The sequence below is a fragment of the Camelus dromedarius genome, chromosome 15, assembly GCF_036321535.1.
Source record: "Camelus dromedarius isolate mCamDro1 chromosome 15, mCamDro1.pat, whole genome shotgun sequence".
Taxonomy (NCBI): domain Eukaryota; kingdom Metazoa; phylum Chordata; class Mammalia; order Artiodactyla; family Camelidae; genus Camelus; species Camelus dromedarius.
The window spans coordinates 47,228,602-47,249,675 of record NC_087450.1 but is presented as its reverse complement, the minus strand read 5'-3'; the positions used below and the strand labels follow the sequence as shown (position 1 = coordinate 47,249,675).

Below are 21,074 nucleotides of genomic sequence, written 5' to 3'. Positions count from 1 at the left end.
AAGGAGGGTCTAGGAGGGTCAGCTTTCTAGTACTAGGCGTTCCAAAAGGAGAAAACAGAATAAATGAAGGGGGGGGAAAGAATAAATAGTATAATCCGAGAAAATTTTCCAGAACTAAGACAAAGTACGTATTGAATACCCAGTATAATGGATGAAAAGAGAACGCCAGTCCAAATAATAGGATATCCAAATAGCCAACTATGTTATTCAGTCTCTATAATATTCAGGGAAATGCAAATTGAAATGAGATCCTATTTTCGTCCATTAGACGGGTTAAAAAAAAAGTCTGATGATATCAAGTGTTGGAAAGAATATGGGGGGGAAATGATTCTCTTACATACTGCTAGTGGGAGCGTGAAACAATCATTTTGGCAATCAGTTTGACAAATGGTGAGTAGAGTGGAAGATATGCAAGTGCTACCACTCAGAAATTCCGTTTCTGCCCTACCCAGTGCCGTTGATGTCTCAAAAACAAAAAAGAAAGAAAGAAAAAAGAAAAGAAATTCCACTTCTGGATATTGCCTTTAGAAATTCTTACACTTGTACATATGAAAATTTTAATGAGAAGCCATTTATAAGAACACTCATTGAGGCATAATTTGTAATGATGAAAATTTATAGACAACTTACATACAGGAATGCCTAAGATGTGGTATATTCACATATACATATGACCGAAACCCACACACACCTCAGCAAGGCTAGAGCTCCAGAACAACACAATGCATGAAATCAGCAAAATGCAGAATGGGTATAGTATACAGTTTAAACATACATGTTTTAAAGCATAAAACATTAATGTATATTGTTCATGGATGGATATGAAAAACTGACCAGAAGGATATATGCTAGATTCATGATGATGGTTATCTCTATCAAAATGAGAGGGAGTGAACAGAGTGGGCTATGTGTGAGTGTGGGGGCTTTTGATTTATTGATAATGCTTCATTTCTTAAAAAAGAAAATAAATATATCAAAAATGTTTACTGTTGTTAATTCTGGGTAGTAGATCCGTAGATATTTCTTTGTTTTATTTCTCTATATGTTTTAAACTTCTGACACTATAACTCTGCCTAACTCCAAAATAAGAAGGAGTGTTTTATAGATTTCCTTTTTCACTCTTTCTATGTATTAGGTGCATTATAGGTACTCTTCTGTCACCTTGCTTCCTCATCTGACTCTTAGATTGAATTTAAGAGCTTAAATTGAATAATTTACTAAATTATTAAATTAAATTAAAGGAATTGAGGTGCAGCATTAACCAGCACTTGTGCCAGAATTGGAAGCAGATGATGAAAATAGAAAGGCCTTACCCATGAGGGGAGAATTGGAACAAGTAATGGGAAACCACCAGGCATGGGGATCTATTAGGAGTTTGCAACATCCGTGTCAGATCTCCTGCTCTGGGTTCCTGGGGGTAAGGGAGTGAGGAAAGACTTTTAAAATTCTGAACTCTGGATAGCACAGATAATACATAATAATTACTGGAGAGATACATTTTAAGAATAATAAGCTTATTTATCTCATAATAGCAAACATCAGATCATCAGCACTGCTCTTGTTCTCCCTATTCCGTCGTATTCCTCCTGTCTTCTTTGGTTCTCTGTGTGTCACCTATCTCTTGGTTTCCATATTTTTCACTTTTCATTGTCTACATGTCTTTTTTGAATATAGATTTATCTTGTGCTTTACTTTCTTGCAGTCCCTAAGTGACTGTGCTCAGCCACCCAACTCAGCTTCGTTCCTATATTCCCTCACATGTTGGCCATGAATCATCAAGACCTAAAATCATTAGCAGGATCCATCTGACTTTAGTTACTGCCTGGTTTTGAAAAAGTACCCTTAAAAATTCTCAGGTTTTATGGAAGAGAATGGAATTATTTGAAAGGATTATATCTGCAGGATTAACTACACAAATGATTTTTGAGGAGCGCTCTTCCTTGGAAGTCAGAAAATGACAGAAGCTGGGTTTGTGGATGACTACATGAACAATGCCGTCTTTGCCATAGTCAGTGATTGCTAATCAGTTCTTACAAATTCTTAAAGATTTACCCAGGGCAAATTCAAAGATACAGTGCCTTACAGATGAAAGAACACAAAGTAGTGATCAGGAGGACTCTCATTCACTGCAAAATGTTTTGGGGCACTAAGTTGATAACAAATACAAATAAACTAGACGTACACAGTGAGAACAATCCAACTAACTATAATGTAAATTGGACTAACCTAACTACAAATCCCTTTCTTTAATAATTTAAACTATAAGTCAATATGAAGAGCTAGTCCATTTCTTTGAGTTTTTGAATTATAGATTTAATTCAAGGAAAGAAAAAAATCTTGAAAATATAAAAAGCTCTTAGTTTAATTTAGAGGGGCTTTGAGGGGTAAGCACTTTTGGATCCTCCATCATTCAGTTTTCTAACATTAAACATTCCACTTTAATATGGAATTCAGCACTGAGGGAAATCATGATTTAGAGGGGAAAAAAGTAATCTTTATTTTAAAAAGCAAAAGCCCAAAACAAGCATTGAAAAAAAATCCCACATTAAAAATATATTGTAAAACAAAACAGAAATAGATTTGTTATCCACTGACAGTAAAATATATTAAATATGCATAAAATAAACCATTAATTTTATTTTTGAGTATATGAATTATTTGGGGGGAAAATTGACATCTTAATATTATTGAGGCTTGGTGAACCCATGAAAATATTCAACTACTTTTTTTTTAATGTTTTTTAATTTCAGGAATATTTTATAATTTTAAGTGTATAGGTCTTGCATATCTTTTGTTAAACTAATTCTTAAGTATTTTGTGTTTTTTGATGCAATTATAAATTGTTTTACATTTTGTTTTCCAATTGTTTCCTGTGGTTGTATGGAAACACAATTGATTTTTGTATACTTCCCTTGTGTCCTACAACTTTGTCAAATTACTTATTCATTCAGTAATCATTTTTCAGATTCCTTAGAATTATGTGCTAAAAACTTATTTTAATTGAATAAAGACAATTTTAGTTCTTCTTTTCTAACCTTCCTTTTATTTCTTTTTCTTATTGCACTGAGACCTCCAGTATATCCATTACAGTAATTAATAGAAGTGGTTAGAATGAACATTCTTGCCTTGTTTCCAATATTAGGAGAACTCCTAACATTTCACCATTATGTAAAATACTAGCTATAGGTTTTTCATTGATCTTTCTTATCAGATTAAAGGAGTTAACGTTTTAGTTTTTTGCTTGCTGAGAATTTTACCGTGAATGGGTCTTGAATTTTTCAGGTGTTTTTCTGTACCCGTTGAGATGTTTATATGCCTTTTATTCTGTTAATATGGTAAATTACATTGATTGATATTTGAAATTTAAACCATCCTTACATATTCCTTGGATAAACCACACTTGTCATGGTATATTATCCTTCTTATATATTGCTGGATTAAATTTGCTATTTTCCATCAGTACTCATAAGGCTGATTTTCTTTTCTGGTAATATCTTTGTCAGGTTTGGTATTAGGGTTTTGCTTACCTATTGTGATGTAGCTCTCTCTTATTTTCTAGAAAGTGTGTAAAATTGTTACTATTGCTTCCTTAAATTTTCATAGAACCCACCAGTGAAGCCATCTGGGCCTGGAGTTTGTTTTGTTTTAATTACAAATTTTTTTAGTAAATAACATCCTTTTTGTGGTTGTTCTAGTAATTTGTGTTTTTCAAGGAGTTTTTTATTTTACCTCAGTTACTCAATTTTGATTTGCATTATGTGGTTTAGTACATTACATCTGCAGGACCTGAAGTGATACCTCTCCTGTTTCTGACATTGGTAATTTGTGTTGCCTTTCATTTTTCTTGATCAGTCTTGCTCAAATATTAACAATTTTTTAGCCTTTCAAAAAAAAAACTTTGGTTTTAATTTTTTTCAGTTGTTCAATCATTTTATTGGGTATTGTTTTGCCTTCAAGTTCACTGACTTGTTTTTGTGCTATCTCAAATCTATTAAACCTATCCAGTGAACTTAAAAATTTTGATGTTGAACTATCTAGTTCTTGAATTTCCATTTATTTCTATTTTATAATTTTCATTTGCTACCAGTATTTCATATCTGTTCACTCATTACAACATATTGAACATATTTACAATACTTCTTTAGCATTCATATCAGTTTACTTCAACTGATCATTTTATGGTAGGTTTCTGTTGAGCTTTTTTTCCCCTGACCTTGAGTTACAATTTCTAGCTTCCTTGAATGTTTAGTAATTTTTTTATTGTATATTGGATATTGTGGATGTTTTCTTTTTCTGAAGAGTATTGATTTTTGTTCTAGTAGACAGCTAAATTATTAGCTGATAAATACACATTTACTGTACAACCTAATTGCATTTCTGGGTATTTATCCTAGGGAAATGTAAACTTACATTTACACAAAAGCCTATACACAAATATTCATAGCAGCTTTCTTCATAATAGCCCCAAACTGAAAACAACCCAAATGTACTAGAATGGTGAATAGTGAAAAGAAACTGTGGTACCTTTAAACCATGAAGCAATAAAAAGGAACAAACTGTTTATATATGCAACAAATTGGATTGCTCTCAGGGGCATTATGCTGAGTGAAAAAAGCCAATCCAAAATGTTTCCATACTATTTGATTCAATTTTTATAACATTCTCAAAGTGACAAAATTATAGAAATAGAAAACAGATAAGTGGTTGCTAGCAGTTAAGAAAAGAGGAATGAGAAGTGCATGGTTATAAACAGCAAAGGGGAATCTCAGTTGTGGTATGATTATATGGGGCTACTTGGAGTCTTCCTGTGCCTGAGCAGTTCAGGAATCGACCAAGGATTTATGGAACATTTGTATACAGAGTTAAGATTTCCCACCCCCTTACTGTACTGCCCTTCTCTGCATGATCTTCTTCTATTATCTAGCTTTCTTTCAGCTCTGAACCACATTCTCTACTGCCTCAGGCCAATGAGACAGTGGTTTTCTCTCACGTCTATTCTATTCTTCCAGTACTTGTGGGGTATATTGGGAAGAGTTCTCTTAAGGGAAAGTCTTATGAGTGTAGTTCTCATCCAGTATGATTCCTTTCTTTCAGTGATCAAATCCCCTACATTTCTGCCTGCTTTTGGTCACTTTTCAGCATCTTTGAAGTTATTTTTTAATATTCTGTCCAGAGTTAATAATTGTCATTTTTGGGCAAGTTAGTCCAATACAAGTTAGTTCATCTCTACTAGAACCAGAGCTCAATGAATTTTATGTTTAAGTACTATGAATATATAATGTTTGTAAACCTTTTCAGTAAAAAATTTAAAAATAAAATACCATAGTAACTTTAATACTTAGTGAGAAATATTATAGAAATGAAAGAAAGAATTAAATGTAAACTGAAAACATGAAAAACCTGAATTTATAAGTAAAAAGATAAATATACAAATATAGCCAGAAAAAAACTTTTTAAGACATATAAATAGGCCTTCAGGAGATTAAGGGCAGAATGTAATTATGTATTACCTAAGCAGCAGTTTTAAATAGGAATATATATTTAATCACCAAAAGGACTTCAGTTGTAAAATCAGATAGTCATCCATCGTCTTTTGGAAATATTTTTCCATTTGGCCTGAGAAGTTGTATTATCATTTCTTAGAAAATAAAATAGCAATCTAACCTCCCTTCTGCTTTTATTTTTTTTCCTCTCCTTTTTTTAGTTGTTTGCATAATTGGCCTTAAATGAGGTAAGAGTGAAGAGACTAGAGCTATCTCTGGAAAACAGCATTACCCTATACCCCTGGAAGCTACCCTCTGGAGCACTAGATTTGACCATATCTGTTTTGAAGACTCATTATGAACAAAGAAGTCTCCCAGGTAGGAATTAAAGCTCTGTTTTTAAAGAGCTTTGTCTCTACAAAAATATGGTGTGAAAATGACTACCTGTTGATACTTATTTTATATGGAAATATGTGTTTGATCTGAAAAGCTTCAAGGTTATTATAAAATATGTGCTGACATTCCTAAATGAAAATATTAGAAAACTTCTTTGTAAACTATGTTAATGCACATTGAAACTAATACAGGCTTCAGATCAGTATCTTACAATGAGACCGTCAAGTCCTTACTGAATTAAAATGGCAGCAGAAAAACTACTGAACCATCCCCAGGTTTGGTCTATACATTTCTAATATAATCCAGTCATTAAACCTATATCTCTATCTCTATCTATCTATTATCTATCATCTATCTATCTATCTAGATTTTGTATTTTGGGGCATTTTTACAATTGTTGTTTTCCAAGAGTTTGTAAGCTAACTGAAAGAATAGAACTAGTGTATCCATGAAGATGAATGGTCTTATCAGCCTATAATGAGAAAAATAAACATGCACCAAGCCAAGATGGTAGGTAAAAAGTTGAAGAGTAAAATTAGAAACCAATAAACCAATAAAGGGAAGACTTCCAGCAGGAAGTTGTTTTTTTTTAATAATAGACTTTTAAATTGAATTATGACATATATAGATATAAATCATAAATTTTAAGGGTACAACTCTTGAGTTATCATGTACTGAATGTATTTGTATAAACACTACCGAGATTAAGAAAGAGGTTGTCACCCTAGAGAGTGATAGCTGTTGATTTGGAGGGTGGGGATTAGCAGTCATAGAAGTTAAACGCAATTGAATTTGATTGGCTGAGAAGCAGTGCCTATGTTTGGAGTAAATAATGAATTTGGGAGATGGAGACAAGACTGTCAACTGGCAGAGAGCTTTTTAAACCAAGGACTGGAGGTGTAGCATGATTTAAGAAGATACTCATTTAATCCTACCACCATTAAATCTCTTTAAAATTTCATTGGTTTCTGGAACAAACATACTCCAGATTTCTGGCTTTTATTAACTGGTGATACATTGTATTTATTAACTTATGTATTCTGTTGTTTGAAATCAGACTTGATTCTCAATAAGAGAGAGAAACGAGTTTATAAGCATCCTCATTATTCAAAAAACGTTTTGCAGAGTAGGATGTATTACAATTAAGAGAAACTTTAATCATTTAGGAGGGCCCTCTCTTTAAGAGTTTTTAGAAGGAAATGCTCATACCTTGACTTTATGAAAGAGAAAGGGAGAGAAAATAGAATAATCTAGTGGTTGAACTATGGGTAGGGTGTCTTTTTCTTAACTCATGGTTCAGTGAGTGACTCTGAGAAAGTCATGTTTTCTTCATGTCACAATGAAAATTTTTATCTTCTCTATTCCTCTTAACATTTATTAAAAACAGCTTTAAACATACCAAGTAGTTACAAGATTGGTAGGCTGCACACCTGTGTGCTCATTGCCCAGTTTCCCCAATTGTAAACATTTTGTTATATTTGCTTTTTCTGTATATATATTTACTAGTACTTCTCCTACCCCTCGTCCTTAATAACCATTATGATGATGATGGTGATGATGAATCATTAGAGAGTAAATTGTAGACATTAATGATCTTTTACTCCTAAATATTCACTGTGTGTTTCCTACTGAACCACAATATAATAATGAAATTCAGGGAACAACATTTTCTTTCTTTCTTTCTTTCATTTTCTTTCTTTCTTCCTCTTTCTTTCTTTCTTTCTTTCTTTCTTTCTTTCTTTCTTTCTTTCTTTCTTTCTTTCTTTCTTTCTTTCTTTCTGTTTTTTGGAGGAAGAGGTAATTAGGTTTGTTTATTTATTTATTATTATTATTTTTTAATGTAGGTACTGGGGATTGAACCTGGGACCTTGTGCATGCTAAGCATGTGCTCTACCACTTGGGCTATACCCTCCTCCCAATTTTCAAATATATAGTTCATATTAAAATTTTACCAGCTGTCTGATCCAGAATCACACATTGCATAATTTTCACATCTCTTTGGTTCCTTTTACCTGGAATAGTTTCTCAACTTGTCTTTGTCTTCTGTGACATTGACATTTTGAAAAAGTATAGATCAGCTGTTATAATGGCTCTCATTTTGAGCTTGTCTGTTTCCATTTTATTCCTTTCTAAACAGACTGTGATTTGGGACTTTGGAGATTTCATGGTTTTTGTTACTCAGAATCTTGTCTGGTAGAACAAAGCCTATAAAGATTTTTTTTAAGAAAGTCTGTTAAATGGTAGGAGCCCAAAATTCCAGAAGGTACATTCCTAAAGATGACTTGGAACTTATTGAAAGGAATTTTATGTAAGTGTGCATATGTCTACATATAATCTTCGAATCCAAGATTTATAAATGTTTGGACAAAAATTAGGGTTTGTAAAGGCAGAACTTTTGATTTTGACGAAATAGTACATTTACATCTTAAGGTGAATCACATATAGGGAATAATTATTTTTATATTGTAATGATCATAGAAGAAGTTAAAGCATAGCCAGATTCTGGAACCAAATTACCTAAAAATGATTTCTGCCTCTGCCAGTTATGATCTTGGGCAGATGAAGTAACTTCTCTGTGCCTCAGTTTCCTCATCTGTAAAATGGATGATAATGATGATAATGCCTACCTCATGTTTTATGAGTGAATGGGTTAGTTAGGTTTATAAGTAAATAATATAAGTTAGTGATTAGCACATAATAACTCTTTGTCATCATCGTCATTCTTATCATCATCAGACCATACTTTCTTAAGTAAGGTTAAACTGTTGAACTCAATGATTCTGTAAAGTGGTAGTAATAATAATACACACTTCATAGGGCAGTTGTGAGGAATCAGTGAAATAATACATATAAAATACAGAAACACTCAGTATATATTATTACATTGTCATACCCTTTAATTGAATGCATATTAATGGGCCTGACTACAGGAAGACTGATTTTAATATTTTTCTTTTTAAAAAACACCAGCATATTTTTCACAAGTTAAAACAACGTAGAACTAAATTTTGGAAGACATATGTAGTGTCTACAGTTACCCAGTGTCATTTTAAGATAACTGGAATCATTTAGCTTTATAGATTTAGAAGGAAATGTTGAGGGTATTTTTGCCAAATTGTTTTAATAAGATAGCTGCCATAAACATGTGTTTCATATGCTTATCATTTTTTCTCAATAATTGTATTTTAACAAGGCAAATGCATATGTGTTTACTGTTTATCATAAAAAATTAAATTTTAAATAAACTCAATATGAGGAATTTAAAATAATTGGATTTAAAACTAATTTGGATTTCCTCTTCTTCTGTATTTGCTAATAGAAAACAAAATATATTTTGATACTTTTCCAAACTTATTCTTTCCATTTAGGAAAAAATAATACAAAGAAAGGAAGCATTGTCTCTTGATCTGTAGAATAATTTTTAGTGGTAAACATAAACTTGTTAAATACATTGTTTCAAACATTACATACTTTTAAAAGTTAAGCTACCAAATCGTTGATAATATCTTTATTATTAGCATTAAAAATTTAAAAGAGTTTTACAGGATTTTCTTTTACAAAAACACTTTAAGGAACATCTGACATTTTATAGAATCAATGAAATAAGATAAAATGATGTCTATTTTTTAAAGAACTCATTGTTTTGAATTTGTTTCTTTGCCTTTGCTTTTTATTCCTGGCCATAGCGGTTAATGGTTAAGATATTGGCTGGTCATTTATGGCAGAGGCTTATGGGGCAGAGAGTTTTCTCTGGGCAAGGGATAACCACCATCTGAGTTTTGGTCCCTGGCTTTGTGGGGTTCAGAGAGAATTTTTGTTTCCAGATGTTTAAGGAAATCCTTGTATAGTCATTAGCTTCAAAATTCTATTTTTTAACAAAAAAAAAAATTGGAGGCATGCAAAGAAACAACAACAACAACAAAAAAACAATGGCTCATATACAGGAAAAAAAAAACAACAATCAGTAAAAACTATATTTAAGGAAGCCCAGATGTTGTACTTCTCTGTTTAATAAGTCGGATTTCATCAAAATTTTCAAACTTCTGCTCTTCAAAAGACACTATAAAGAAAGTGAAAAGCTAATCCACAGAATGGGAGAACAGTTACAAATCATATATCTAATAGGGATCTAGTACATGAATATAAAAAAGTCTTATGGCTCACCAAGAAAAAGACAATAACCCTTTTTTAAATGGTCAAAGGACCTGAATAGACATTTCTCCAAAGAGATATACAAATGACCAATAAGCACATGAAAAGATGCTCAGTGTCATTAAATGTAAGTCAAAACCGTAGTGAGATACCATTTCACACCCACTAGGATAGCTATAATTAAAATAAAAATTTAAAACAGAAAATAACAATTTTTGATGAGCATGTGGAAAAATTGGATCACTTGTGCATTGCTGGTGAGAATTTAAGATAGTACAGCCACTATGGAAGACAGTTTGCCAGTTCCCTCAAAAAAGTTAAAGAAAGTTACAGAATGACCTAGTAGTTTCATGCCAAAGATAATTGAAGACATGTTTGCACAAAAATTTGCATATCAATGTTCATAGCAGTAGTATTGATAAATAATTCCAGCAGTGTAGAAACCTAAATGGCCATCAGCTGATAACTAAATAAACAAAATGTGGTATATCCAAACAGTGGGAAATTATTCAACAATAAAAAGGGCAGTGGGAATCCTGAAGTCCCATCCTTTCTTATCACATTAGGAAGATTTCAACATTGAAATGAAAAGAAATCATTGAAAAGTTTATTTTTAGAGAACTCTAGGAGTCCAAGGATTCCATTTTGAGAAACATTCTTTCTGGCAGTTACCCAGTGCAGGAGCTCTTTATTTATCATGCTTTTTCCCATGTAGCAACTATCAGCTTGAGAAGTTTAACTCTCAGAGTGCCCCTCTCATCATGTCTGTGCTTCTCTGTGCTAATTGCCTGCTAAGCATTTTACAGTACATTGTTAGAGTTGTTTATTAACTAATTGTTACTGATTTTTCAAATTATGCAGTTCTCGGCTAAATCTAGTTGTGACAGTTTTCTTATGTAGAAATTTATAATTTACCTGAAATATAAAGCACTGACCTATTTCTTCAGCTCCACCTATTTGGTTTAGTCTGATCCATTTAAACGGAGGTAGATGTGGTTTCTAGTTCCTAAAAGGGCTCTCTAGAGATTGCATGAGATTGTTTGGGTATAATTTAGCAACTCTTTTTAAATCAACAGGGTACCTTTACTTAGAAACCTTACCTCTTTTGTAAAAAGGTGATATGCAAATTGGCTTCCTGAAACCAACATTTCTTTTCTTAATGAACCTTGTTTAAAGTACCCTTACTGCCAAATATAAAGCCATTCCACAAATAGAACAGCTATAATAGTTTTCACTCATCAGAGGTTTTGCATTCCACTATCTGTTTATTGTGTTTTGTAAATAGAAAGGAGTTAATACCAGAATCATATCATCAGCAAATTGTTGGTGACTTTCTCATAGCTCCTTACTGTTGGCTCTTATTTTGGTAGGCCAGGTATTGAATTGCTGTTGAATTGTTGTCTGATGTCTCCTTAGCCCCAGAATTTCAGATAAATTTAGCAGATGTCAGCCTCCAGCCAGTAGTCTGAGGTAGCACAGTATGAGGAATACTGTTTTAAATCCAGATTTATTTGTTGCTCAGAATTATCCAGTCTGTGAGATTATATTGTTTATATTTACAGTTGTGTGGCAGCAGCATGTCTTTGTGTCTCTTTAGTACTATAAATACTGTAGGAGATTTCTTTATCCTTTTCAAAATCGGAAGAGATGTTCTCAAATCCCTAGACTGAGAAAGTTGTTGTTGTTGTTTTTTCCATTGAAAACAAGGGAACAGTTATTTCAGGAAAGCTCAGTTTCTCAGTTACAGGAAAGAATTCCAAAGTTTTATGAAAGATTCCAGAAAATGTTTATTTATTAAAAAATCTTAAATGTTTTTTAAAAATTTTAAATGTTGTATTAGTAAAATAGCTTAATTACATTTAGTTCATCACCTATTTTAGTTTCTGTATATTTTAGGCATTATTTTCACATATTGGATATATGGCAAAAAGATTTAGTAACTGTCTTTCAGTTCACAAACTAGGAGACAAGAGAATTATAATTTTATAGCACATTATCATAAGAAATATATACCCAGGAGTATTTTGAGAGCAAGTAGAATTCAGATGGGTAAATTCTTAGATGGATAACATCTTTGGAGACAGAGAAAATAGCTAAGTAAAGCTGAGCATGAAGTAGGAGTTAGCTAACTCTTTTCTTTAGGATTTTTAACAGACTCTAAAGTCTTATGTTTCATTTTCTTTCCTGTTCATCATTTTCTTCTATTTCTACTTTTGGTTGAAAAACTTAAGAGTTGATGCTAGTCCATTATTATAAATTTATTGCATACTTTCATTTTTGTGTCAATAAACTTTGAAATATATCTGTATTTTACTTCTGTGTAAAAATAAACTTAAATGGTTTCTTTACTTCTGTGGTACCTGGTTAACCTTATTTATGTTTCTGTGACTTTCCATAGGAAAAGAAGGTTGCAGTCTTATTCATTATAATAATACGCCACTTAGCTGATTAATCTTGTTTTGTGTTTGGGTTTCAGAATGGGTACTGTCAAAACCATTGTCGGGTTTTTCAACATCTTTTTGGTTGTGTTTTGATGCATTTACCTTTGCATTGAGGTTGTCCAACTTAAATTGTAATTATTTTCCTTATCATATAAATTCTTCCTCTCCCCCCACAAAAGGCTTAATAAATGTTTTTCTATGATGACATTAATCCATAATACAGCTCATTTCACTTATTTATCATTAATAGAAATCTGGAACTTAAAAGTCCATCATATTTTATACATGTTGGGTTTGAGGTGACAGTGGGATATCCAAACAGAAATGTGCATTTAGCAGCTAGAAACTTATTTAGATACCAAATTACTGAGATGAGAAAGATTGTATTCATTCTTCTTAGAGGAAGTCTAAGAATGAAAATCAGACCCTGTCATTCTTCTGTCTTAACCCTCCAATTATTGCCTAATTCACTCAGAGTAAAACTAAAGTTGTTAAAATGGCTTCACTCAAGTCCTTACCTGATGCAGCTTCGTTTCTTACTCCTCACTCTTCAGTTCTTCCTCCACTGATCTCTTTCATTTCTCTCAAAAAGCATAGTTATACTCTGGCCTTCAGGCTTCACAGCCCTTCCCCTGCCAGGAGCACTTCCCTGTCATTCTCTCTCCCTCACCTCCTTCAATTCTTTGCTTACATCTCATCTTCTCAGTGAGGCCCTTCCTAACTACCTTACTTAAAATTGCTGTCCCTCTCCTTCCACACACCTAAGCCTCTGTTTGTACCTTATTTTTCTCCACATCCCTTGTCATCTTCTAATATACTCTATAATTTACTTTAAAATTTTGCTGCTCTCCCTCACAACAGAATGAAACTTAGCGAAGGCAGTGGTTTTTATAAATTTCATTCACAGTTGTATCCCAAGTACCTAGAACAGAGACTGACATATAGTGAGAGCTCAATAAATGTTTGTTGTTAAGTAGGGCTACTCACATTGAGATCAATTTAAAGTTTTCTGATTTAATGTTTACCTTTTCTGGGAAGATGGAGATGTTACCAAGATTTTATTTTTAAAGTCTCTCCTTGGAGTTGAAACTAAAATTGACATATATGATCTATATGTATATATTAGAGACTATATGTTGTATATTTTATTTATATATATAGTATGTTTATGTATAGATTTTATTGGTTGGACTAAACTTGTTTGGACAAATATTTAGCCATTCATTCACCATTTGCCAAATTCTATAATAGACACCAGTAGATGAGAGCTGATGCAAACTTTGTATATTATGTTGGGGGGTTGAATGTTGTCCTGTGGGCAGTGAGGATTTAGGGAAGAGTTTTAAGCAAGAGATTGACATGATGAGACTTAACGTTTTTGATAGCCTACTCTGGTGGCTCAGGGAGACCATCTGAGGAGCTACTTCAGTAGTCCAGCAAGAGGTGATAAGAGGGGAATATGAGGAAAGGATGGATTTTGGAAATATTTAGGAAATAAAAATGGATACATCCTGGTGTTTAGCATGCATGTGGGGTTTGAGAGAAGAGGCCAGAATGACTCAGGTGTACCAACTGAGAAAAAAATGCATGAGGAGATGTTCAGTTCATTTTGGAAATGTGAATTTGAACTGCCTCTTTGACATCCTGATAGAGGTGTCTGGTAAGGAGTTGGATTATGGATCTGAGAACCAGGAGATCTGGGCTAGAGATGGAGATTCAGGAGTCATTGGTTTAGAGATTTTTTTGAAACCATCCTGTGTGACCTCACCCCAGAGTAATGTTTAGTACAAGGGAAAAAGAAGCCTAGGGCATGAGAACCACGAGGAAATCTAACTCCCCCAAATTGGGCAAAAAGTACTGAGAATAAGGTAAGGAGAAAACCATCCTAATTCTACTAATCTCTCAAGTCATGGCTTAAACATCACTTCTTCAGAGAAGCCTCAGTTGAACCCCCAATTAAAATTAGATCTCCTCTATTATTTTTCTCTATGAACTCTTATTACTTTCCTTTATGATTTTTATCACTGTATAAAATTATATTTTATTTTTCAGTTTTATTGATTTATGTCTTCCACTTCACGAGGGCAAGAACCTCTATTTTGTTGCCCACAATTTGCTTAACTCCTAGCACAGTGCCTGATACATGATAGATGCTTGATTTATTTGTGAAATAAATGAAGTGTAGGGTCCCAGAAGCCAATGGATGACAATATTTCCAGAAGGAATCAGTTCCAAATGCTGCCCAAAGTAGTCCGGTAAAATAATAACAATAACAGTTAGCATTTATTGAGTACTAATGAATGAAGAAATGAAAAGTATCCAATGTACTTATCGAGGAAGTATGGGATGAGTTACCCACTGAGTGAACACTACCCCTCATGGAGCTCTTGGTCTAAAGGGGAGACAGCAATAGCCATCATTCTCCAGGAACTTAGAGTGCACTCTTAAGTTCTCTATTCATTCATTCTTCACAACACATCTAAAGATATGTAAGTGTAGTTATCATCACTATGTTACAGACGAGGAAGTACATTTAAGGAGATTAAGCACTTGACCTAACAATAGGCAGGTAGTGATTAAGCAGGGCCTTTCTGCCCAACGCCCATGCTTTTAACCACCATGCTCCAGTAGAGGGGATCAAGCTGATTCTTCATCAGGGAAGTGATATCTGGAAAATGCCAGTTGAGCAGGAACGGTTTTGCTCCTGTATATAGGACAAGACTAGAAGTGAGAACAACTGGGATTGACAAATAAGGTAAAAGGATCTTGTATGAATCTAGAATGAGGTATATGCTTCCAAATATGGATCATAACTGTATCTGAGAATGAAAGAGGAGGGACCGTTGTAAGATCTCCTGTTAACAAAAAGAATTGACAGGACATGGATACCAATATGAAATGAGGAGTAAAAGAGGAGAGTAAGAAATAACTACAAGATTGCAAACCTAGGAGTTGGAAATTTTCATAACCTGTACTTCTGATATGGAGAAACTAGAAATATGCCTTTTTGGTTACATGGAATAATAAATTCATGATTAGAATTTTGGGTGATATTTTTATAACAAAAAGGGGATATGGCAGTCTTTAGTATTGAGAAGGAGCTGGAGGCAGAGTAAGTTTAGGGCCAGAGAAAAAGGATTTACTCAGACATATTAATTAAAGCCATGTGAGAAATTCTTATGGCTCTCAGCAGTCTTTATAATAAACTTTACAAGCCTGGCTGCTAACACATGGCACTGTAGTTATTTAATAATTTTGGAATTAAAGGAAAAGTTTAAGGCCTTTTTACCACTTAACCAGAATTTTCTCTCCTTTTATAAGGATAGATGGAGTGAAAGAGAATGGAGAGATACGTTTTTTGGCACTAATAAAATCCAAAAGGTAGTGATGAATATAAGGCCAGAGATAAGATTCTGAGTTTCATTAGGGATTCCACAGAACAGTGGTTGATGGGGGCAGACCAGAAGGGATCTTTAAGTGCGGTCACTACCTGGCACAACATGTGAGAGAGAGAAACCTGGCTGGCATGACGGGGGAAATGACTTTGTGTTCTCTGGCATCTATACCAAGATCCTAACATAGACTAAACATTTGATCCTTGTCGCCTGACTACATAAACACAAGGTTAGGAGTATAGAATTCAGAGTTGGTAAGTATAATTCAAAATTGAAGTCTAGTTCATCGTTTTAACTTTAATCATATATGTATTGTTTCTTTTCTTATCAATATAAAATCTCAAACCTTATGAATAAAAGTTGTTTTAAATCCTTTTCAAAGTAGAGTGTAACATAAATAAATATAAAAAATAATGTCTCTGACTCTTATACAGTCAGTTTTTACATTTACATGTGAAGTGATTTTTCTCTTTAAAAAACTCATTGTCCATTTAATTATTCTAACAGTATTTTCATCCTAACTGATCTCTGTGATTTAGTAAAGGATGACTAATTTTATTTTACAGACACAGAAAGTGTAGAAACACTAAATAGCTGATGACTCCTGTGCTTTGTTTAGATGTGGATGCTTTTATGATGGCTGTGCTTCTCTATTCATTGACTACAGTGTTTAGATATTTTCTAACCATAGGGAGCTTCTTCCTCCCTTATGGTTGGAAAATTCGTTAGGGTAGATTTCTTACTGTTTTCTGTCCTTTTTAGGTGTGAAGTTTTTCAACATGAGTGGCCTTGGGGACAGTTCATCTGACCCTGCTAATCCAGACTCCCATAAGAGAAAAGGATCGCCATGTGACACACTGGCATCAAGGTAGGAACACTCTTTTCTTAGTCTTTTTCTGGCAGAGTTGCTATATCATTTTCATTGTCACTTTATCTACTTCAAGTTTACTGGCCTCCTCTGAGTCCCTCATACTCACCACTTTCTCTTCCTTCCCCAGGGCCTTTCTTTATACGTGCTGCTCCCTCAACCAGTTTGCTCCCTCTCAGTTTCCTGTAGTCAACACACATGCATTCTCCAAATGCTAGTTTAGTCATTCCTTCCTTAGAGGGAGCCTTCTCTTCCTCCCATAACTATTAGGAAGTTCTCCAAATCTCCCCCACTCATGTATCTATTTCACATGTATTTTTATACCTATAATCCGTAATTTTCAGGTTTTTACTAGTGTGCTTATTTTGTGAATCCTCTGGATTTTCCACTACATGCTAAGTTGCCACTTGAAAAGAACTACTTGTCTGTTGCTCACCATTTTATCCCTAGTTCCTAGCACAATGCATGGTTTATATATAGTAAGAACACAGTAAATGTTTGTCAAATGAATAAATAAATCCATTGTACACCGTTAACTGCTACCTCAGAACATTATGGTATTATTGGGACAAAGAAATAAATTGTTATAATATCAAGATTTTAAAGAATGAGCATTTGTGGAATTAAAACTTGTGTTATAAGGAACATGGTCATCTTAAATAGGCAAAAGAGAATTATAGCTAAGAAGACTCTAACAGATGCCAGACAGAGAAGGAATCTCAATCAGATCAAAAGAGCAGCTTCCTACCTGAGAGAAAGAGTTGGAGGTTTTCTCCATTTACCTTCTAGGATCTAGAGCAAGATTTCTCAACCTCCACAGTGTTGACATTGTTGGCAAGATAAATTCTTTGTTGTGGGAAGCTATCTGTATATCATAGGATATTTAGCAATATCCCTGGCTTCTATAGACTAGATACCAGTAGCACCTTTTATCACTTATGATAACCAAAATGTCATATTAATTGTGATAACCAAAAATGTTTATCTGGGGACCAGAAAAGCACTATGGCCCCAAGTTGATAATCATTAATCTGGAGCGTAAAACAATAGAAGACTCTTTTGTCATTGGATTACATGTGCTTTTTTTCTCATGAGGGGACAAAGAAAGAATTTTAATAGGAGAGTGCCAGGGCTCCAGACTAGAGAAAGAAAAGTGACTATTTCTCTTAATCAGTTCAGAGAACTGTCATAGAGAGATAATAATCTAAGTACTCATAATCATAGATAAGTGTCTAGATGAAAGGAGGAATGCTGAGATCAAGTGCAATCTAAGTTTGTGTTGTCAAAGTTAATGTGCTTGTTTATATCTATATATAGGTCAGTCCTTCTTAAAGGGAAATTTAAGAATAAATAAATAAAGCCATTACCTTGACATTACATTTTTATTTGGGGGAATTTTTAAAAAATTTTTATTTGTTGGGGGAGGTAGTTGGATTTATTTATTTATTTACTTTTAGAGATGATACTAGGGATTGAACCAAGGACCTTGTGCATGCTAAGCATGCTCTCTGCCACTTGAGCTATACCCTCCACCCTATTTGGGGAAATTTTTTAAATCAATAAAAGAATAGACTAGGAAACTGCGTATACCCATCATATATAATTGATAATATTTTGCCATATTCTTAGTATTTTTAAATATTTTATCACATTTGCAGTCTTGTTTAAGTAGAAGTAGTAAAATGATTAATGATTAAATTTATTTAACTCTAATTAATTCTTTCAATCTATTTTTAATAATTATGTTTATATGAGTATCCCAATATAGAATGTTTATTAAATTTACATATTATATGATACTGTATATATTTTTCTACAATATACTTTTTCAGCATGGATCTTAAGATATAAATATACATAAACAGTTCTGTTAAGTTTTGATAAATATTGTACTACATGAATATGCCACATTTGAAAAATCTATTTTCCTCAGATAGACATTTCCTATGGATAAACAACATTTTTGTTACAAATTTTCACTCTTACAGCCAGCTCTTCTGGGAACACCTCATACACACCTCATATTTTATATACATAAGAGTTTATTTAGGATCTGTGCAGATTTTTATGTTAACTGGGTAATTACCACATTGTTCTTCAAATAATAAGCATTGAGAGTTCCTTTTTACTCATGTTTTAACCCACACTATTTTCTCCTCACTTTAATTTTTTGCCAGTCTGGTGGGTGTGGGGTTATAATTTTAAGTACATTTCCCTGATAACTAGATAAGTTGATCATGATTTTTGTTTTTATTGTTTTATTCGTTTTCCTCTTCTGTGAATTTCCTGGTTGTGTCTTTGGCCATATTTCTGCTGGATAGTTTGTGCTTTCCCTTTTTATTTGTAAGAGTTATGTTTAATTTTCTAGCTAAATTTCTACTCTTTTTGTGCTTATATTTGATGCAAATATCTTCTCCCAGTCTGTTTATTTCTATTTACGATGTCTGTTGAGATACCTTAGAACCTAGGGTTTTTAAAGGGTCTTGTTTAAGAATTGTTTTCCTCTATCTCAAGGCCTCAAATATATTTCTGTATATTTTCTTCTAATATACTTTTAGAGTTTTAACTAATCGGAAATTTATTTTTCTGTATGGTATAATGTAGGCGCCTAATTTTTTTCCCTATATAGAATGTCGGTGATTATAACCATATCCTTTCCTTTGCTTTTGTGCTGTTACCTTTATCAGAAACCTAGTTCCTGCATAGATAGGCATCTGATTTTGAACTTTCACTTAACAATCACCTTTATATCTGATGGGGCAAGTCACTCTTCCTTGTTATTTTTCAAAATTGTTTTCCCTGTTCTTGGTCCTTTACTCTTCCATTCAGACTTTAGAATCAGTCTTTTAAGTTTCCCCTGAAAAAAATCCTGCTGGGATTTGGATTAGAATTCCATTACTTTTATAAATTAAGTTGGGGAGAATTGACATTTTTATTTCCTAGGTTCTAGAGTGCTCTTATTTATGAATATAAAGGCTTTTCACTTATTCAAGTCTTCACTGTTCTTCAATAATAGTTTATAATTTTCCCCTTTGAGTGTCTAGCCCATCTTTAATCAAATATATTCCAGGGTACCATAGAATTTTTATTGCTTTTAGAAGTATCATTTTGTCTATTGCATTTCTAACTGGCAGTTATTTAGTGTTTAGGAATGCTAATGATTTGGGGGTATTGATCTCAGACCCATCCATTATTCTGAACTTTCTTATTTATTTTAATAGTTTATGTGTAGATCTTGTCTTTTTTGTGTGTATACATAATCACATTACAAATATCAAAAATTTCATTTATTTTCCTCTTCTTAGATGTCTTAAAGATAATTATCTTTGCACATTTGCTTTAAAAATATTTGAAAACATTCTCTCCTTCAGGTTTAAAAGTATGGGCTTTGGTTTTAATTAAGTGATATTTTTGATATGGTTAACTAAAAATTTTTGACTTTGAAATTGAGTCTGTACATGTGTACCACCTTGTAATACTTCTTTTGGTTTTGCTATTAGAATGCTATCTCGCCAAGCAGATTGTGAACTCATTAATCATAAAGAGCATATGTGAGTTCTCAGGATATTGCCAGCCCTGTGTATAAGAGCTCTAGATAGGAGAGTTTCTCAGTAATTTTTTGGTGGGGTGAGATGTCTTGAATTTCCTTCCTGTTACCTCTTCTCCATTTTTTAACTCTTCTAGGAGAATGAGGATTAAAATGCCAGTTTTTAAATGGTAAATAGCTGTGCCTTGTGCTTACTTAACATTTCCAGTTCAGCTCAACAAGTGCTTTATTAAATGCCTACTATTCAACCAACACCACGTGCACGATGTTATAAGGATATATGTGAAGTGTGAAACATGCTTTCTGTCTTCAAGAAGCTTACAAATCTGGTCATGACACTCATTCTCTTTCTTATTCTGGGCTCTCCCTTGCCCTGAAAATAAATAATCATAAAGTGATGATAATAGATAACATTTATTGAGCTAATAGTATATGGCAGGAACTGTGCCAAGCATTTTATAGGTTATCATCTTGTTTAATCCTCACAAAACCCTATAAGGTAATTGTCATTATCCCTGTTTTACAGATAAAGAAATGGAAGCTTAGAGAAGTTAAATTGCTGTTAAGTAACTTTTCCAGGGTTGCTTAGCTAGTAAATAACAGAGGAAGTTTGAACTTGTGTTTTTAAGCAATCTGTCATGTTCTTTATTACAGTATATGCAAGAGCCCTTGTGATCTGTCTCAGACCTCATCTCTTGCCCTTTCGTTTCTAATCATCTGTGGTTCAACCATACTGAGCTATTTATTGGTTCTTTAACTTGACATTTTCACTCTCACTTTTACATTTGAAGA

General features: G+C 33.2%; 1 protein-coding gene across 7 annotated transcripts in view; it reads left to right on the top strand.

The window, feature by feature from the left end:
* NCOA1 (nuclear receptor coactivator 1) overlaps positions 1–21,074 on the top strand; it is a 212,089-nt gene that overhangs the window by 113,980 nt on the left and 77,035 nt on the right. For 6 of the 7 annotated variants that reach the window (XM_031466671.2, XM_031466669.2, XM_031466672.2 and 3 more), the window contains 2 exons: positions 5,705–5,861; positions 16,630–16,735. In XM_031466671.2, coding sequence (XP_031322531.1) covers positions 16,647–16,735 — 89 coding nt within the window. In that variant the 5' untranslated portion in view covers positions 5,705–5,861; positions 16,630–16,646. The remainder of the gene's footprint in view (positions 1–5,704; positions 5,862–16,629; positions 16,736–21,074) is intronic. The other variant, XM_031466670.2, reaches the window with a different exon arrangement.